A 21,106-nucleotide genomic window follows, 5' to 3' on the forward strand; every position below is an offset into this window, starting at 1 on the left:
TTTTTTTTAAATTAGATGGGTCATAAATGGCTTAATGGAACAAAGGAAATTAAGAAGTCACCTTCTCTTGTTCTAGCTTGGGATACTGTAAGTAATAATGAGGTTTATCTTCAATAAGTGTTGATTTTCTGTAATTAAGGGATTTATTTAATTTTTACTATCTGATTACTGACATATGACAATGTAACCTCACGGACACTTTTTATTTCAATGATTGATATATTTGCATTTTAGGTGGAAGACATTCTTTCGGATAAAATCATGGAAAATTGGAAAGACTTCCACAGGGCTTTGCAGACCTGTGATCCTAAATGTACAGGCATTATTAGCAGAAATCAGCTAAGAAAAATTGTACAGATATATTGTCCCTCTTTGTCCGATGAACAATTTACAAAGTAAGCTGCTGGCATCTGACTATTAATTTACGTAACTTTATTAACTTTCTCTCCATATTTTTCTAAAAAAGTAGTGTTTTGAATCCCGGGATACTTCAATTTGCCTTAAGCTTTAGAGAAAATAAAATGCCACCAGGCCAGTCAGTGACCCCTATTCTGCAAGTGATCAACTTGCAGATCTCCTCTTTATTTCTGTGGAAGTTCCATTAATGAAACACTGGCAAGATTGGGGTCGTACGGTTCAAAGGATAATTTAAAAAGGTAAAACAAGCCCATTCTTCAAAGTGAAAATTGGGTGTGATGGAAAATTTATCTTTAAAATAGTATTCACTGTTTCCAAATGGAAATGATTATAACCGCCCATATTATCTTGTTGTAACCTTCTACAGTAGTATCTTGTTGTAATGAACAACGAGTGCCTTGATTTTAGGAGAACCCTTGTAAACTGGGACCTGACATAGTCAACTCTCATTTTGATCATTGGCCAATTGCTAACTACATCTCAATCTAAAAAACAATGAACACCCCAAATCACATATGTGTATGGAATCAAAATCTATATCTTGTAAAAGAGGAGAGGATTGTATTAGGCATTTTATTGCCATGGCATGTCAGTCAGGCTCTAATTGGCTCTAATTTGCTCTCCTACAAGCTGTAACATTCTTTATCTGCAGCCCTGTGATTCTCCAAAAGATGTGGGATTCTTTCCTACCTTTCAAAACATCATAGGAAAATCAAAGAAATCCATGCCAGCCTGAACCTTGTCACCCAGTGTCCTGATGATCTGTATAAGTGAGGAGCAAACACAACAGCATCAATAGGAAATGGCTTTTAGAAAATAATTTTGATCTTGAAATATGAACGAGTACAAGTGTGATCACTGATATAAAATTCCACTGTATCCGTTTTCCTTTTTGTGAATGTTGTAGAGAAAACTGGGTGCCATGCATGGGGTTAATAGGAGTCAGGCACCTAATTCCCTGCACACTGTATTAAAAATATCTTTTTTGTCATCAGTCAGTTTTATGCCTCAGTGTTGTATAATATATACACATTGATCACTGATCGTGAGCAATTAATTATCCTTTGAGTATTGGATAACTGGTTCTCATCATTCACACACTTCTCTAGATAATGTTTTTACCATTATTTTCAACCATTATTTGTGACAATGAGAGAGCTGTGCTTAGGGTGGAGTCCAGAATTACAACCAATTTAAATTCTAAAATGATTTCTACTTGAAGTTTCAATATCTTGTGTGAGAAAAAGATGTTGGGGAGGGAAAGCTCAGAAAAGAAAACCAGAAAAAACATGATCATTAGGATCTAATCCACCACCATTGCAGTCAAGGGATATTTTGCCATTGTCTTCAGTGGATACAGGACTAAGCCCTGAATGATTCATCCTGAAAGGTGCTGAGCACTATGACTGTGATCCAACAATGAACATAAAAAGTGTTTTAGTATGGTACCAGTCCCATTCAAGGGGACTACTTACATACTTAGAGGATGGGGCTGCTAACAGGGCCTAAATTGAGCACATGCTTATGTGCTTGTTGGATTGGGGCTAGAAAGCTCAGAGCTTTGCAAGATCAGACTTTTTAGAAGCATTAGATGGGATGATTTTGCAATGACCTGATAGGACCTGACACAACACGACGCAATGTATACCTGACAACAGTGTTTGACTTCCATTGTGGAGGGCATTCATGAGGCCTTTGTACAAGCTGCATAAATTCCACTTTCTAAGGATATCCAGTTTTGCTAGCTATGGATATTTAAATATATTTGTGCAGCAAACACAGGCATGGAGTATGAACTCTCACTCAGCCCACACTTTGTTCCTGGTTCTGGAAAGCATCTCTTTTCAGGACAGCACTTAAGCACGTGCTTGAGGGCTATCCTGAATCCGGGCCTTTGCTAAGATATATATATATCCAGGAGCATCTCATCACTCCAAAGATGAAATTCAATTCTGAGGTTAAAATGAATGCAGGTTTTATATTCAACAAGGTATTATTGCTATTGAAGACTTATCTGATTGGTTTTATTTGTTTTGTTTTGTTTTAAGGGCTAAATAAGAAATGGGGATTGATTAAATTTGAAATCCATGGATAAAAACTTGCTTTGCAAATGATTTGCTGTTCACCTTATATTCTACCAGACTTGGGCCTTATTCTTTTAAAAAAGATGCTTTTACTCACATCAGGCCACCAATACACTCATTTTTCAAATGGAGATTTATATGTTATTTAAGACCATCCTGGGAAAATATTGTGGGAAAAGATTACGCAGAGAAACAGTGGATGGCACTGTTCATTCACAGCTCTAAAGTGGTTAGGGATGCAGTATTTTAAAATAATAAGTAAAATATAATTGACTCCTTTAAACATGCACAAATTGGACATATGACTGTCAAATCTGTGTCGAAGTTGTCATAACCAGGCTGGGGATTTAACTCAGATGCTTTGGGGATGTTGCATTACACTAGGTTTTTGAGCAAGGGTGATGAAGAGAATAAATTACATTCTGAATTCCAGTGTTTCGTCCACATCAGTCTTATTGATTTTAAATGATACTCCTGCTGTTGGGGGCTTCAGTTATAATTGGGCTTTTGGCACTGATGTGACTCATCCTGAGGCACTTGAGGACAATGCTGCTTTTATTGAGGCAGAATGGTTGGCATGCCTGTCCCAGATGGCTTCCTGGGAGATGACATTCAGACTGAGGAAGAGAAGGGACAATTTTAAAGGACATTTGGAAGCCTTTTTTAGATTACATTTCCAAGGCAGATGTTGTTCCTTAGTGTTTGTGTCTGAGTTTCATTTTCTATGTGCAGGATAAACTTCTTTGAATGGAGCTGGTTGGATGGTGTTACAACATGGTGACTCCCTTTTCTCTCCACAATCCTCTCCCACTGCCCCCTCCCCTCCACTCCTGTTATTGATTTAGGGTAGCAGATTAGATTTATTAAAATAAAAGAAAGTTTTGATGTGGATTTATCACAAGGAGGGTGCTTGCTTGAGGGGGTGTTATATCTTAAGTTACAAGTCATTTTGTATCACGTTTGTTTGTTTTTGTTTTTAAATAAAAGTCTAAATGGGGAAAAATAATGATTTTGTAGACTAAACAGAGTGCTGCAGATTCACAGTATAATGCACTTCCATTCCCTTCCATTCTTTCATCTAAGAATCCCCAAAAGCTTTACAGACATGAGTTGTCTTATAAAGCTAAACTGAGCTCTGTGAGCTGGGTCTTAGTTTCCCTATTTCACAGATGAGTAAAACAGAGAGATCACCCCGTGAGTCAATGGTAGAGTGACCCCAGTCTCCTTCTCTAACGACTGGACACACACTGTCTCGCTCTGGGAAGGAAGTTCATTATTTTGGTAATCTTTGCCTTAAAATATGCATATTGTGCCTTATTCCCATCTGTGCACATTAATTTCAGTTCTTTATTTTATCTAGGCTATGCCATAAATTTCAGGATATTTCTTCTGATAGGATCCTTTACAGAATGCTTTTGGAGAGCTTAGGAGTTGCTGTTTTACCTGGTGACTTAACTGGTATTAGCACACAGATCTCAAAGGGAAGTCAACAGAGAGAAGAAAAAAGACAAACAGATCTTTCAGAAAGGTACTGAGCAATGCTTTATTAATACAGATGATTCTCTATTAAATTTTAAAAATATTGATACCATTATAAAGGAAATTTCCAAAAAGACTGAACATTTGCTCTATATGTGAAATGCTAAGTGTTATCTTATGCAGAGCTCGGGATCTATGCATAATCCCTAAGTAATCTGACCTCCAAAGTATTGTATCAGAAGAGCAAATGTATGGTTTATTTATCAAAATCTTTTGGACTCAAGTAAGAACTGCTGAGCTAACTTCACATGTTACAAAAGGGGTACATCCCACCAAGTCATCAGTGACTTTGCTGATATGCAAGGCTCTCGGGGTTTGTTTGTTTTTTCTACACAGCATCTAAAGTATAGACTATGAATCTCCAGAGAATCGTTGAGACTTCATCTTTTGGGGTTGAGCATTCTCAGAGCTCCACAAATCAAGACTGATTAGATTCTGATGGTTGTAGCTTCTGTGTGCAAGGCTTCTCAGTCTATAGCATTAGTGCATGCCTTTTTGCACTCAAGCTATGATGATATTTGAATCATCGATTCAACTTCTCTTCAGTTACTTGAAGCTTTGGTCTATGTGGAAATACCTGTACAAGAGCCAGTAAAATCTTCCATAATGGGGTGGGGTATATTTCTCCACAAAAAATGTGGGTTCAGCCTAAAAACTATGAATCTTCTGAGATCTTGCATGGATCTCCAGGATCCTTGGTTTCCACACTGGCTCTGAGCCTTCAGTGGCTCTGCAGCTACTCATTTACAGCACAACTCCAATGGGCTCCCTAAATGTTGCTAATCCCTGGGCTACATCCCTTAAAGGGGGTTCACCAGTAAGGAAGGACTATGGGAAAGTTAATTCAGATTGTGGCTATTCAATTGTGTGTTAGTGGGGACAATACTTGCTTCTCTCCAGCCCTGTCTGCTAAGTACAGTGAGCCATTCCTAGGGTTTGGGGATAACAAGACATGCTTGAAGCAGCGTGGCTCTGTGGAAAAGGCACACACCTGGAATTTAGGAGAGCTGGATTCTAGTCCTGGTGGTAGATGAAAAGCAAAGATTATAGAAAGAACAGGAGGACTTGTGGCACCTTAGAGACTAACGAATTTATTTGAGCATAAGCTTTCGTGAGCTACAGCTCACTTCATCGGATGCATTGCTCAAATAAATTGGTTAGTCTCTAAGGTGCCACAAGTCCTCCTTTTCTTTTTGCGAATACAGACTAACACGGCTGCTCCTCTGAAACCTGTCAAAGATTATAGAGTACATCATCAGAGAGCCTTGCTTATCTGCAAAGTCACGCATCTTGACTTTCACCATTATGCATTTCAGAATTTCAGACATGTTAGAGTTAATTTTCTATGTGAACTACTAGTGATACTTTATTTAAAAGCAGTTAATGAAAGTGTTTCATTAAAATATTTTAGTGCTAGAAGTTAAAATTTTAAGGTTATTATCAAGTTAAGGGAGTACTATAAAATATACTTAATAAATCTGTAAAAAATTAGACTGTTGAATATTCTGCATTTTGCTCATACAGAAATATATGCTTTCAGACTTAACAAAAATAATTGTGTTAACTTACTTTTTCATGGACAATAGTAAATCCATAACAAATGTGAAATGGATGCAACCGGGACATATTACACACACTTTTATTGTACATCTTCTCCATCTTCAAAAGTTATTGCGTATTTAATCACGAGTTATTTTAATAGTTTGCTGATGAAGATTGTAGTATTTCAAAGGGAGGGTTATATAGTCTATGTCTGGGGATTTTTCTTTTAAGGATTGAGAAAGGATATGCTAATCCACTCTTTGCATGTAAAGGAAAAATAGTGGAGGTGGCTTATTTGGGTTACTAGGAGTGGGAAGCTGTGAATCATGATGTTATATGACCACATCCTATGGGCAGATATACAGAATATCGCTGATGCCATTTCCAAGGGCCGCCAATTGTTACACCTTTCCAGCAGGTGGTAAGACAACATTAGCCTGATTCATCTCTCTTTAAAGTCAATCAGAAAGACTCCCATTGACTTTTTGGGGGATTGGATTGGGTCCCATGATGGTGGTTAAAAATGTTAATGGGTAAAAGTGGCTCCCCAGAGGCTGGGAAATCTGAAGATCCAAAATGAACTGGTAATCAGCTCCCATATTTGGATGTGAATGGTCTCCACTTCAAAAATAAATAGCCTGTGGCAATATCATGCAATCAGTTTTTACAAACATCAGGTTTCTACTTAACACCCAGTTGCACAGTATGGCCCTTGGAATCTGCATGGGCTTTAATTTGTGCTAACTATAACTTTGTGTAGGCACAAAAAGAATATTTCTGGTGTTATTGTCCTGTTTATTGTTAAAATAATCCAGTTAATTATTGAATCAAAAGTTTTAAAGTAGAAAACACAAATGACTTGTTTTCATGTGCAGTCTTTCAATTTTAGAATGAAACAGATTGAAGATCAGGCCAATAAGCATACCAAGAATAGAACTGTTGATGAAGTAATTGAAAGGCTCCAGGACAGTGTGATACAACAGGAAGCAACTATTAAAGACAGCTTTCTTGCCTACAACAAGCAACCAAATGGAAAAATTAGTAAAGATGATTTCCGGAAGGTAGGAGAAATGCTTGGTGTTTTTATTTATCTTTTTGTTTTTCCTGGAAGGTGATTTATCGTTTTATAGTGGTGCCTATTCACACACCTACAGCCAAGTCTCCAGGGCTGTTTCAGTTATGAATGAGCTGGAGCATGCTCACATGAGCTGCTTGTTAATAGCATAAGGAAGAATCAGCTTTCATTTCTGTCAAGGTTCCTCCCCCACTCTGAACTCTAGGGTACAGATGTGGGGACCTGCATGAAAAACCTCCTAAGCTTATCTTTACCAGCTTAGGTCAAAACTTCCCCAAGGTACAAAATATTCCACCCTTTGTCCTTGGATTGGCTGCTACCACCACCAAACTAATACTGGTTACTGGGGAAGAGCTGTTTGGACATGTCTTTCCCCCCAAAATACTTCCCAAAACCTTGCACCCCACTTCCTGGACAAGGTTTGGTAAAAAGCCTCACCAATTTGCCTAGGTGACTACAGACCCAGACCCTTGGATCTTAAGAACAATGAACAATCCTCCCAACACTTGCACCCCCCCTTTCCTGGGAAATGTTGGATAAAAAGCCTCACCAATTTGCATAGGTGACCACAGACCCAAACCCTTGGATCTGAGAACAATGAAAAAGCATTCAGTTTTCTTACAAGAAGACTTTTAATAAAAAATAGCAGTAAATAGAAATAAAGAAATCCCCCCTGTAAAATCAGGATGGTAGATACCTTACAGGGTAATTAGATTCAAAACATAGAGAACCCCTCTAGGCAAAACCTTAAGTTACAAAAAAGATACACAGACAGAAATAGTTATTCTATTCAGCACAGTTCTTTTCTCAGCCATTTAAAGAAATCATAATCTAACATGTACCTAGCTAGATTACTTACTAAAAGTTCTAAGACTCCATTCCTGGTCTATCCCTGGCAAAGACAGAATATAGACAGACACACAGACCCTTTGTTTCTCTCCCTCCTCCCAGCTTTTGAAAGTATCTTGTCTCCTCATTGGTCATTTTGGTCAGGTGCCAGCGAGGTTACCTTAGCTTCTTAACCCTTTACAGGTGAGAGGAGCTTTCCCCTGGCCAGGAGGGATTTCAAAGGGGTTTACCCTTCCCTTTATATTTATGACAATTTCAAAAGAAAAAAAAAGTCAATTTCTAGTCTCTTTTCTTGCAAAAGGAGTACTTGTGGCACCTTAGAGACTAACCAATTTATTTGAGCATAAGCTTTCGTGAGCTACAGCTCACTTTATCGGATGCATACTGTGGATCCGATGAAGTGAGCTGTAGCTCATGAAAGCTTATGCTCAGATAAATTGGTTAGTCTCTAAGGTGCCACAAGTACTCCTTTTCTTTTTGCGAATGCAGACTAACGCGGCTGTTACTCTGAAACTTTTCTTGCAGAGATTGCTTGGAAAACCCAAACTGATTTCTAATGTCAAAAAGAACATGCTGCTAGACTCCATCTCTGCAGCAGGTGGCTGGGGAATTTATAGAACCAGACTCCAACCTACCACACACCTTCTCTGTAAAATGAGTTAGTTGCATCTGAGGTGCTTCCCAAAATTTTTTTTTAGTTAGCCGTCTCCAAAATCCTTATGCCCCATGCATTATGGTGTGATCACATCATAGTTGAGAGAAACTGAGTACCTTTGGGTGGAGAAAGGCAGCAAAACATTGTAGGCAAATGAAAAATTCCAGTGCTGGTCCTGCTTGTTAAAATTTTAACCCTCTCTGAAGTGAAGACCAAGCTGGCTGCTGGTCATTCAGGCCACTGCTATGTGTCATTGTATAAGTACATTAAGCACATAAAAACAATTTTATGGTTATAGAAACTGAAGTCCCTTCTCATCTTCAGGTCAGATTTGAAGTACATTGATGAAGTGATCCAGGGAATCTTGCACTGTTGCTTCCCATGCTATTCCATTCCAGATCATAATACTCCAAGTATTAGTGCTGTGTATGCAGATTCTAAAATACTGTGCTGCAATGAGGCTTAATGGATAAACACCATACACATACAATAATGTACTGATTATTAATGTGAATAAAAATGTAGGGTGAAATTTTGTGCTGTACCACTGAGAAGCCTTAGGGAGGGCGGACCAAGATGGCTTTATGCCGCCTTTGAACTCTTCACGTGCAGGGCTGGCTTGGGAGACAAAACAGCTGCCAGCACAACAGCCAGCCAGTGGGTTGCTCTAACAGCCTGTCCTGAACTGCCCCTTGTCAGCATTGCTGCCTGGAACCCTCATAGCTCTGTGGCCCTACTCCCTCCTGCTCCTGACTTTGCCCTAGCATGTCCCTGCTCTGAGACATGCACATGCAGTGCCTGTGTTGGGGGAATTTCCTTGGGCCTCCTACAATTAGAAGAGGAGGTGCTTTCGACTGCTAGTGTGGGCAGAGTCTGCACATTGTCTTTATCCAGATGCTGATTCGGAAGAGCAGGGGGAGACAGCTGTGGTGAAAACAGGATTTACCATGGCAATGAGACCTTTAAAAAATGGCAGTACAGCTCCCTTAAGGACTTCTTATAAGACTAGGTTTTCCTTGGTTTGCCAGTAAAAATTTCATCTCTCATCAGTGTGCAGAATGCCGTGCACTTCTTCATCGGGCTGCTCTCCTCTTCTGAGAGGTGGATTCTGTGTGTGCATTGCAGAAGTGCTCTGAAATGAGAGGTGCTAAGTAATTGTAAAATGTTATTTCTTTGTCTTATTGTTAATAATAATAATTAATAATTAATACATGAATTAAGAATAAAATTGAAGCCTTACCTCCCACATGCTGATCTGTGCAACATACTTTTGGGACATTGGCTTTGGATTACTGCAATGTGTTTTGTTTTGTTGCCTGCAGCTAATGCAACAGCATGATTAACATTAGTGGTAGGCAGAGGGAACTCCACCTACTTGCTGCTTTTTTCTTTGCATTAGCTGTCTGTGTGAAAGTTGGATTTAAGGTTTTGGTATAACACTGAAAGCCCTTAATTGACTGTTTTACTAACCTCACTGTTCTTCTGACACCCTACAGACTATGGATGGCTCTTTTAAGGGTTGCTAGTACACAAAGAATAAAGAACAAAAATAATCATATAACTGCAGCCATTTGTGCTACTATCAGATCTCATAAGCTAGGCAGGTTCAGGCTTCACGAGTACTTGGATGGTATATGGTCTGGGAACTCTCACTTGCTGAAGAATGTGGTTCCTCTTATTAAATCTATATCTAATCACTATAATTTCAATTCTATATAAGCCATGGTTACCATACATATGAAGAGAATAGGTAAATTTTCAGACCTATCGAGGTTTAGCTATATAATCAAAACCCCATACAGTCCTTTGAAAATGTACACCTAGGAGCCCAGACATTTTATTTGAAAGGATGGCATGTAAGGAACAAACATTTTCTTATTTCCCTTTTGTTTTGTTTTTTCACTTTGACAGGTGTTGGAAGATCTTGGGATGCCAATGGATGATAGCCAGTTTAATTTACTGACTGAGAAATTAGCATTCCCAAATGGAGGGCTGAGTTATCTTGATTTTGTAGCAGTATTTGAAGGTAGATGAACATTAATGACAATCTTACATAAAACAAACCTTTTATTGACTTTTCTCTCTCAATGTTGTATAGGGTCATTAGGAGGGTAATTGAGAAGATATAGGCTGTGTTGTTGTCAGGATGCTACATATCCCTGTCACTCCTGATCCAGCCAAGCTGTTGATCATCTAACCCAGTATGTGAGTGAGACTGGAACATGAATGAGGGTGAGCTGGTTAAAGTTCAGTACAGATAGGACTGAGATGATAATTGTCGGGTGTGGACAGCAACCCCAGATGAGGCTGATCTCTCCCCCTTTGATTGAGGGTGGGTCCCAGTATCCATTAGTTGAGCTCTGAATCCTAAGAGCTGTAGTATTGGCAACCCAGTTGCTGCTGGATGATTTTACAGAAGCATGATCCAAGAAGTCTTTTTTACCACTTGAGCCTGGCCAAAAGATTGCAACCAATTCTTTCAGATATGAAATTTTGTACCATGATCCATTCCTTTGTCACTTCAAGACTGGATTACTGCAATCTGCTCTACGTGGAGGTACACTTCAGGTCAACCTGAAAACGTAAACTGGTGCAAAATATAGTGGCTTGCATATTAAGTGGTGCTTCTCAGTGACAGCACATATCCCTGGTGCTCCATGATCTTGCACTGCTATCTTTTGGTTTGTGGATTGAATTGAAGGTATTGCTTTTAATTTATAAAGACATAAATGGCTTGGGACTTTGCTACTTGAGAGACTTCCTCTCCTCTCCTGCCATAGTGCCACTGTTGTGATCAGCAGAGGTGCTTCAGCTGGATCCCCCTTCATTTAAACGAAAGGAGATTGGAAGTAGAGGGTGCTCCATGAAAAACACTCCACTCTTGAACAGGCTTCCCCCTGATCTGTGATAGCCGAAATCTGTTCACCTTCAGTGCATGCTGCAAGGCACATGTATACGCAGAAGCTGCTGCAGAAGTGGACTGTTGAGGGAAATCAGAATTGTAGTAGAAGCAGAATGCGGAGTCTGCAGGAGTTTAATTTCATTTGTTTTATTGTAGGGGTGCCCTGAACCTTGGAGAGGCAACTCTTCTTATTTTTCATGCGCATCTCAATAAATCAGTAAAGTGTAGGCGAGGATTATATCAGTCATTGGTTTCAGTATTACCTGTTGGGGGTTATAATGTACCTCACCTATAATAAATGTTCTCAGCTCAGGAACAAACTTTAACAAACTTTCATCTAAATTGACACAGGCAGTGGAGCTGGGTGATGCTATATTTGGACTGGTTTTGCATAGTTTTTGTTCTGTCCAAATTTAAAGTTTATTATTTAATGTAAAAAGTGTGTTTATCAGTAATATTATTAATAATCATTCATTATTAGGGCCCTACCAAATTAACAGTCCATTTTGGTCAATTTCACAGTCAGAGGATTTAAAAAATCTTAAATTTTATGATTTCAGCTGTCTAAATCTGAAATTTCACTCTTGTAACTCTAAGGGTCCTGACTTAAAAGGGGGTTGGGGGAGTTGCAGGGTTATTGTAGGGGGGTCGCACTATTGCCACCCTTCTGCGCTGCTGCCTTCAGACCTCGGTCCTCCACCAACAGCCACCGCTCTCCGGCCACCCAGCTCTGAAGGCAGCGCAGAAGTAAGGATGCCAATACTGCGACCCCCCTACAATAACCTTATGATGTGTCCTGCTAGGATCACTAGCTTCCCATTTTTTAACTTGATTTTTGTTGCTATTCTTTGCAATTGGCTTTTCTTAGGGAGATAGGCAAGGTGAATATCTACTTACTGTCACCCTGACTCTTGGTGAGTAGTACCAACCTCACTCCATCTGCAGTCAGATTGATTTCAGGGCAACGTGAGCAAGGGTAGCAGAATCTGGTCCTTAAGAGGCAAGAAACAATCATAGTTCATTTTCCCAGGCAACAGTTAGATCCAGGAGCCATAGGTGAAATGTGAGTGTCATAGGCAATAACTCATTCCAACTTTCCTTTATATATTTTTCTGTTACTTTTCTACTTTAGTTCCAGATTTTCTGGGTGAAATCCTAACCCCACTGAAGTCAATGGGAGTTTTGCCATTGACTGCTGTGGGGTCTGTTTCACCTTCTGTATTATGACTCTTTTGATCTTTTTTCTCAAAGTTGTACAGTTCTGATTTCTGCACTGCTAGCAGTTGCCATTATTTCACCTGGCTTTAGATATAGGTGAAGGGGAAGAATTGACTTGTAGCTGGCCGATGCAGTATTAAGGCATTCCTTGTATCTGCCCTAACATTCATAATTTTGACCTTGACCAACCATCTGTCCATCAAAACATCTTATACTGTCTCAAAGAGCCTAGTAAAATATGCCTGAAAGCAAGGTAACATCAATACGATCAAAGTAAAACTGGACATATTCTCGAGAGCAGTGTTGCAGTGATTTAATCAGGAGTTTTGTGGTATTTGGGCTTTTTCTTAAAGCCCCAGTTCCTAGGAGTTGTGAGTCTCTACTTTCATTTTTTTTTAAAGTTACAAATCATCATAGTTGCAGAGGAAAATTACCCAGATTTGACATAGAGATTTAAAAAAACGGAAGGCAGAGAAAAAATGAAATTATTATTTTATTAAAATATGATTTTAAGACAATCTCATGAATTTGGGGGGGAAAGATTATTGGGTTTTGAGCACTTGCAGTTAGAAATACTGTTGATATCTGGCATTATTCTACTTCCTTTATGTAAGTAAAACTCCCATTGACTTTAGTGAGATGATCACTTCAATAGGAATGTTGCCTGAATGAACAGTGCAGAATCAGATCCCAAAAAACTGGATGTGTATAAAGCAGGGGGAAGTAGGGGATAAAAATGAGAATCATCTAAATGTAGGGCTGGAAGGGACCTTGAGAGGTCCAAGTCGAAGAACCAGAAAGGCCCACAGTGGATGGCTTTTGATGGTTTCTTTGTTTGGGTGAGGGAAGGATAGTGTTTTTGATATTTCCGAGTTATTTTTGTCCTCATGTCTGTGTCTCAGTGGGTTAAAGTACAAATATATTTTAAAAAGAAAAGAAGTACTCTGTTGGGAGGTTCTGTTTATTTAACTGATTAATAAGAAAAATTCTGAGGGGAAGAAATGTCAGGAGGTACATTTTTCTGCATAGGTTTATCTCATTTTTAAAGTTCAAGTAAAACAAAAATACTTTGAAATTGTAAAACATGAGGAATTTGTTGAAGATATGGATGATGATGAACCTACAGATCTGCTACAGTATTTAATCTACTGGGTGAACTACCTTTGTATCATTGGGTCTTCTGGTTTCATGACTCTGAAAGGCCAAAACCTATAGGTTGTGATCCTGCAACACTCCACTTGTGTGCAATCCTTTTTACTTTAGTGGGTTTATTCATATGAGTAAGGGTTACAGGATCAGTCCCTTACACACACACATATATGCCTATCAACATGAGGAAAAACAATATTGCAAAATTAAATTATATAAATATATGTTCAGTTATACATAGTGTATTTATGATGACAGTGTGTATCTATATCTAGAGAGAGAGAATACATGACAGCATGGTATGGGAAGGTTTAATTAACAAGAGTTTGTTCTCCAAAACAAGTGCCAATAAAACCTTTCCACTTCACTGCACTGCCATCTATTCTGTATATGCCACTAATGTTCCAGGAAAACTATTTTTAAAATGCTTTAGAGAGTTAAAACATGTTATTTAAACTATTTTTCATTTCTCTCTCTCTCATAAACCAGATACCTTAGTTACCATGAGTCCAGCTGCACAGGGAACAGAAGGAGCTGTAATAACCTGTAACAGTGACTCAAAATAGATTTTCTATTGCCTAAAAATATCATGGCCCTTCCAGGACTAGAAGCAAATGTAGTGTCCCCCCCAGGAAGCTAGCAATCTCCTGTTCGTGATCTTGCAGGTCTGTGAGATTATAAACAGAGAAAAACTGGCACTTGTGCAGGATTGAATCTCACCTGCCCTGGTCCTCAGGTGGGGTAATTTTGGGGGTGAAATTCCACAGTTGGGCTGAGAAGGAAGAAATATTTTGCTGGCAGATTTATTTAGTTGCTGGTGGCTGTTTGAAGCTACTGAAGGTTTGGGTATGTTAGAATGACTTCAAAGGAGTTGGGTTAGTGTGCAGTGAGTGGGCAGTGGTGGTGCAGTTGAAGATGGGTCACTAATACATTTCGCAAAAAGAACAGGAGGACTTGTGGCACCTTAGAGACTAACCAATCTATTTGAGCATAAGCTTTCGTGAGCTACAGCTCACTTCATCGGATGCATACTGTGGACATTCAGTGGAGATGTTCAGTCCACTGAATGCATCCGATGAAGTGAGCTGTAGCTCACGAAAGCTCATGCTCAAATAAATTGGTTAGTCTCTAAGGTGCCACAAGTCCTCCTTTTCTTTTTGCGAATACAGACTAACACGGCTGTTACTCTGAAACCTGTAACGCATTTCTGTGGCACTGTCTGCAGCAATGCAGAATCTGTGTTCCTTCTCACGCAGGGTATGTCAGAGTATGTGTGGACTGGACCTGGAAGGTGTAATTTCCAGCTCAGGTAAACATACCCATGCTAGTTCCAATCGAGCTAGCATGCTGCTAAAAACAGAAGTGTAGCCGTTGGAGCAGGAGCAACTAGACAGGCTAGCTGCCCTGAATGCAACCCCTAAGTATGTACTTGAGGCAGGTAGCCCTTCCCGACACTTGCACTGCCACAGCTCTACTGCTGTTTTTAGCGCGCTAGCTCAATGCCAGGTCGTATGACTCTGTCAACCCGCGATGGAACCTACACCTTCCAGTGCCCGTCTAGACCAGTCACAGCTCTTCTGGACTCCATCCTCTCCTTCTCCAGTCTCATACCATCCTCATTCGGCGCAACACTCAGGAACCAGAGAAGGCTAAAGTAAAAGCAAAAAACAACGATAACAAAAAGTTCCACCTCAACTGTGCCTTCTGCACTAGAGCTTACCCACAGGGGCCTGGAGTTTTTTGCTTTTGTTTTTGTTTTTGCTTTCACATGGTGCAAAGCAGGAGCTGAGGCAATTTCTGTAAATCAGAGGGACATTTACTAATACTGTATTCAACTATCGAAGTATGTAATGTGTGAAGCCTAAAGAATGTGATAGGATTTTTTAAAACAATGTATATGATAAATAAATAAGACAACTCCATTGGTCCAGTATGTTTAATACCATAGAAAAAGATAGTCAAGTCACAGATTGCTTTACTCTGATTTAATTATTTCAGATCCCAGATTGAATGGACCAGGAGCTACATTATATTGCAGTCCAAACCACCGAGTAAATAGCACTAAATTTCACTACATGACTGCTGAAGAATGTCTAAGTCAATTTAATGATAAGCTGATGGAAGGATATGGGGTAAATAAATGCAACTGTTGATTGCTTTTGACAATATAGCTAGTTATGTTAAAATATTTGTTAAAAGGTATTTTTAAGTGGAGTTGTCAGAAAAGAGACTCTATAAAAAAGATATTGGGGTTCAATGTTTATTCTCTTTCAGTGACTTCCAGAGCAAACATACTCAGTTTACAATTCAAAAGCTGATTTTCTAATTGCTATCTCTGCAAACTCTTCCTGGGATCTGAAACCCAAAATATTTTTTCCAATTCTTTTATTGTCACTAGTAGTAAAGACTGTGCAACCAGAATCAGAACTGACATGTTGATGGTCCACAAAGAACAAAGTCCAGATGAATCTTCCATATCTATATTGATTTAGCACTGCTACAAATAAAAAACTTTTTTGTTGGGAAAATAAAAGCAGTTTTTTACATACCCTTTTTTTCAGCTATAGCCACAGTTTAAGAAAATATTTATTTACATTTCAACAAAAGTAAACAGCTCTTCTGCACTTCTTAAACACTTGAGTAGCCCCATTAGTGTGATTGCTAACAGAAGAAAAGATTTGCAAGATCAGATCCATGATGCCTAAAGATTTCAATGAGCAATGCCGTGCCCTTAAGCAAGAAAGCAGATTTTTCCAGAGATGGCACCAGTAAAAATCTAGAGGTCCTGGAAGAAAGCACTGGTCTCAAAAGGAATTGAAATAATACAGCTTATTATTAAAATGACATTAAAATACAAAGGTGAATTGTTGAAAAGTGCCTCTGTGGGATAGGAGCCCACCATGATTGGCTGGTGCACTGACCAATGGCAACACAGCATTGTATCTTCTTGATAGGACTTGATGCAATCAAGAGCTGGCTGCTGCCATGATAGGAATGTAGGGCTATTCTCATGGCCAGCCACTGAATATAGACAAGATATTGTGACAACAGCACAGAACTACTGGGCCAAATCAGATTTTCTGTTGATGTGTATATAGGCAAAAAACAATGGAGCTGTGCTAATTTATACCAGCCTAGCGTCTGTCCCACCGTCATGGTATTATTGCGGTAAGAATTACTTACTTTTCTACAAAAAGAAAAGGAGTACTTGTGGCACCTTAGAGACTAACCAATTTATTTGAGCATGAGCTTTCGTGAGCTACAGCTCACTTCATCGGATGCATACCGTGGAAACTGCAGTAGACATTATTATATACACACAGAGACCATGAAACAATACCCCCTCCCACCCCACTGTCCTGCTGGTAATAGCTTATCTAAAGTGATCATCAAGTTGGGCCATTTCCAGCACAAATCCAGGTTTTCTCACCCTCCGCCCCCCCCCCCCCCCCACACAAACTCACTCTCCTGCTGGTAATAGCCCATCCAAAGTGACCACTCTCTTCACAATGTGTATGATAATCAAGGTGGGTCATTTCCAGCACAAATCCAGGTTCTCTCACTCCCTCACCCCCCTCCAAAAAACCACACACACAAACTCACTCTCCTGCTGGTAATAGCTTATCAAAAGTGACCACTCTCCCTACAATGTGCATGATAATCAAGGTGGGCCATTTCCAGCACAAATCCAGGTTTTCTCACCCCCCCACCCCCATACACACACAAACTCACTCTCCTGCTGGTAATAGCTTATCTAAAGTGATCATTAAGTTGGGCCATTTCCAGCACAATGCTCAAATAAATTGGTTAGTCTCTAAGGTGCCACAAGTACTCCTTTTCTTTTTGCAAAGACAGACTAACACGGCTGTTACTCTGAAACCTGTCATTACTTTTCTACATTTTGTTAAATGATTATCATTAACATTTATCAGTTGAAATCCTAACATAGACATGTATAGAATAAGATAAATTATCATTTTTTTAGCATTTGCACAACAAAAGAATATTTAATCATTATCCTTTGGCTGAATTCAGTTCTATCTATGTTCCTGGCACGACTAATACACCAATAAATACACCAATATTCAGAGATCCTATGTTTAGACCAACTAAAGTGCTCTGTGGCAAAGCTGGCCATTCTATAATAAATTATTTCTGAAAACGTATCACTTCTAAATTCACTCCGATTTTTTTTTCCGCATTTTAATGGAGGGAAACCGTTCTGGAGGGACATTCATTTTTGAAAGGTCTCTTCTCATAATGGTTTCATCTAAGTATGTAACAAAAAACATAGAAATAAGGTGTTTTATCATTATAGAGTTGATGGGAGCCAGGATCCAATTGGCCATATGTGTAGAAGGCTTGCAGATTGGCTGCCAAGTGGTTTTGCATCAGTTCAGTACTTGTTTGTAATGAGGGGGGATAGGACTTCAGTTCATTTAGGGACAATGATAGAAGATTTTACATTAGCTTTATATGTGAAGTAGGTTGACAATGTAGAGTCTAGTAAGGAGGTGTTATAGGTGTTGTATACCATCAAACTGCCTTGCCATATTTTGCCTGTTGTCAAAATAAATCCATAATGAATTCAGTGTTTGTATTTTGAAATGTGTAACTAATGTGTTTTATCTGAAAGTTCAAGCATTGACATTCAGTTAAATATTCTTTGTTAGGACACCTACTCTGCCTTCCATAAAACAGATAGTAACCGTGATGGTATCATCAACATGCTTGATTTTCGACGCCTCCTGGAGAGCTTTGTGTTCATCCTTAGAGATGAGGAGTACTCACGCCTGCTTGGTATATTGGGCATGAACCTGAACTCTACATTAAATTACCAGGAATTCCTTCAACTTTTCCAGACCCAAGAAACAAAAGAGGCACATCCTTGGCTGAATCCATCTCACAAGTAAGAAGGACAGCAATGTTATAGTATCTATACTGATCGTATACATTTATAGAAGTTAAAATCATAGAAATGTAGGGCTGGGAGGGACCTTAAGAGGTCATCTAGTTCTCCCTATGTGCTGAGGCAGGGCCAAATATACCTAGACCATCCCTGACAGGCATTTAAGTAACCTTTTCTTTAAAACAGTTTGTTTAGTGTTTGCCTAACCTGTTCTTAAAAATAATGGGGATTTCACAATCTCCCTTGGGAACCTATTCCGGTTCTTAAATATCCATATAGTTAGAAAGTTTTTCCTAATATCTAACTTAAATGTCCTTTGCTGCAGATTAAGTTAATTATTTCTTGTCCGACCTTCAGTAAGAATGGAGAACAACTGGTCACTGTCCTCTTTATAACAGCTCTTAACATATTTCCAGACTGTTATCTGGTTCCCCCCATGCAAGTTTTCTTTTCTCAAAACGAAATATACCCATTTTTTAACCTGTCCTCATAGGTCAGGTTTTCTAAACCTTTATCATTTTGGTTGCTGTCCTTTGGATTTTCTCCAATTTGTCTATATGTTTTTGAAAGTGTGGCACCCAAAACTGGACCCTCATTGGAGAGGAGGTGAAAATACGTTGAAACTTTCCAGTTAACTCTTTATGTCATTTAATTGGTCAGTAGTTTCGCATAATGGAAATCCAATTACCAGTGGTATGAAGTAGAATGTTATATAAGTCTGTCTCTCTAAAGCAGAGGTGGGCAAACTATGGCCCGTGGACCACATCCAGCCCATCCTGCCCGGCCCCTGAGTTCCCAGCTGGGGAGGCTCGCCCCCAGCCCCTCCCCTGCTGTCCCCCCTTCCCCATAGGTACGCCGCCACACGGGCTTGCGCCCACCCACCTCCCAGGCTTTCCAATAAGTCGGTCCTGCCGCTCTGAGCGGCATGGTAAGGGGGCGGGAGGGGGAGTTCCAGGGGGCAGTCAGGGGACGGGGAGCGGTTAGATGGGGCAGAGGTTCTGGGGGGGGGGAGGCGGTCAGGGGACATGGAGCAGTGGGGGTTGGATGGGGGTGGGGTCCTGGTGGGGCAGTTAGAGGCAGGGGGTCCTGGGAGGGAGCAGTCAGGGCACAAGGAGTGGGAGGGGCATTGGATGGGTCAGGGGTTCTGAGGGGGGAAGTCAGGGGGCGGATAGGGGGTGGGGTCCAGGCTGTTTGAGGAGGCACAGCCTTCCCTACCTAGCCCTCCATACAGTTTCTCAACCTCGATGTGGCCCTTAGGCCAAAAAGTTTGCCCACCCCTGCTCTAAAGTTACCAACTTTGTAGATTCAGTGGGGTCTGATCTAAATTACTGAAGTAAATCAGGAATACCTTTATTGGAGTCACTCCAGGTCTTGTGATATGTGACTAAATTGTTTTTGTTTCTAAGATAGTTAACATTTCTTTCTAGCTGGATAAATGATCCGTGTTTGCTATTAAGTCTGGAGGCAAGTTGAACAACACTGATCTGAAAATAAACAGGGAATTACAAAATTTAAGATGTCTTCCCTAACTTGCAGCTGGGGAAATAAGGCAGTATTTAAAGAATTAAGTTTACACAGATGTGAAATAATAGTCTTTAAGGGTTTCTTAGAAACTAAAACAAAAAATAAAAAAAACCTCCACAAACTTGTGAGAGATTAAAGATTCTATTAAATGTAGAACTCTGTTAGTTATTATTTTATTTTTCTTTCTGAGACCAAAACAGACAATACCGGATGCAGAACTAGCTTGTGATCAGGCTCATTACTATCTTGTTATCAAAGCACAGACCAGATGGCATGACCTAGCAAGGGTAAGAAAAACATTTTCATTAAATAAATAAGCTGCACTAATGGATTTTAGAACATTATGCAATCTCAAACTTCAGATTATATAAATATTCAAAAAAGGCATTTGTAAAATAGCTCATTAATGATAAAAACTTATATGTATAAAACTAAAGTGCTGGAGCATTTGATTTTTAAAATTTTAATTATTTAGTAGTTGCTATTAGAATTGTTTCTAAAATTTTCTTTATATTACTACTGTTATTTCTTATTCTTTATTATTAAATATGTGTATTGTAATAGTATCGAGAGGCCCCAATGATGGATCACGGGATCCATTGTGCTAGGCACTGTACATGCACACAGAAAATTGCACTCACAATACAGTCCTCATTAAGGCAATTATTCTGTGCCAAAATACCAATAACTATATAAAGAGAAACTTATAAACAATCTTAATAAAAACTAAATAATTAAAATTTCATGTATCTGAACCAATTATTGTATACTCTGAGGATAGTGAAGGGCAGATAGTCGTGGATTGAGAAAAAGATGAATGGGGAGAATAAACTTTGTTATTTCATTACATTGTTATAAAATTTCAGTAAATGAGTCCATACTGCTGCTACTTAAAATTTGCAAGATGAGCATTCACAGCTGCAACTAAAGAATGCTTTATATTAGTTTATAGCACAACAAGCTGGAGCCAGCATCTGCAGAATTGGACACCTCAGTGTGGATTTTCAGTCTGTACTTTCCACCTCTATGCATCAAGGTTCGTGCATACCCACACCTATATGCACACTTTTAATGCTCAAACCCCAGTGTACACAGGTGATAGAAGTTTCATATGCAAAACACATTGCCAGCATACATATGTGTTACTTCACCAAGAGATCCATGCACACAGTGAAGGCTGATAATCAGGCCCAAAAACTCGTTAAAAATGGAATTCATCTTCGTATGTTTTTTCATTCTTCCC

General features: G+C 39.4%; 1 protein-coding gene across 2 annotated transcripts in view; it reads left to right on the forward strand.

Annotated features, from left to right (window-relative positions):
* Positions 1-21,106, forward strand: part of EFCAB6 (EF-hand calcium binding domain 6) — a 154,508-nt gene that overhangs the window by 84,570 nt on the left and 48,832 nt on the right. For both annotated transcript variants that reach the window (XM_075121373.1, XM_075121374.1), the window contains exons 13-20: positions 16-87; positions 235-395; positions 3,862-4,029; positions 6,472-6,643; positions 10,073-10,187; positions 15,429-15,562; positions 18,104-18,339; positions 20,054-20,150. In XM_075121373.1, the coding sequence (XP_074977474.1) occupies positions 16-87; positions 235-395; positions 3,862-4,029; positions 6,472-6,643; positions 10,073-10,187; positions 15,429-15,562; positions 18,104-18,339; positions 20,054-20,150 (1,155 nt within the window). The remainder of the gene's footprint in view (positions 1-15; positions 88-234; positions 396-3,861; positions 4,030-6,471; positions 6,644-10,072; positions 10,188-15,428; positions 15,563-18,103; positions 18,340-20,053; positions 20,151-21,106) is intronic.

This window comes from Caretta caretta, chromosome 1, assembly GCF_965140235.1.
Source record: "Caretta caretta isolate rCarCar2 chromosome 1, rCarCar1.hap1, whole genome shotgun sequence".
Taxonomy (NCBI): domain Eukaryota; kingdom Metazoa; phylum Chordata; order Testudines; family Cheloniidae; genus Caretta; species Caretta caretta.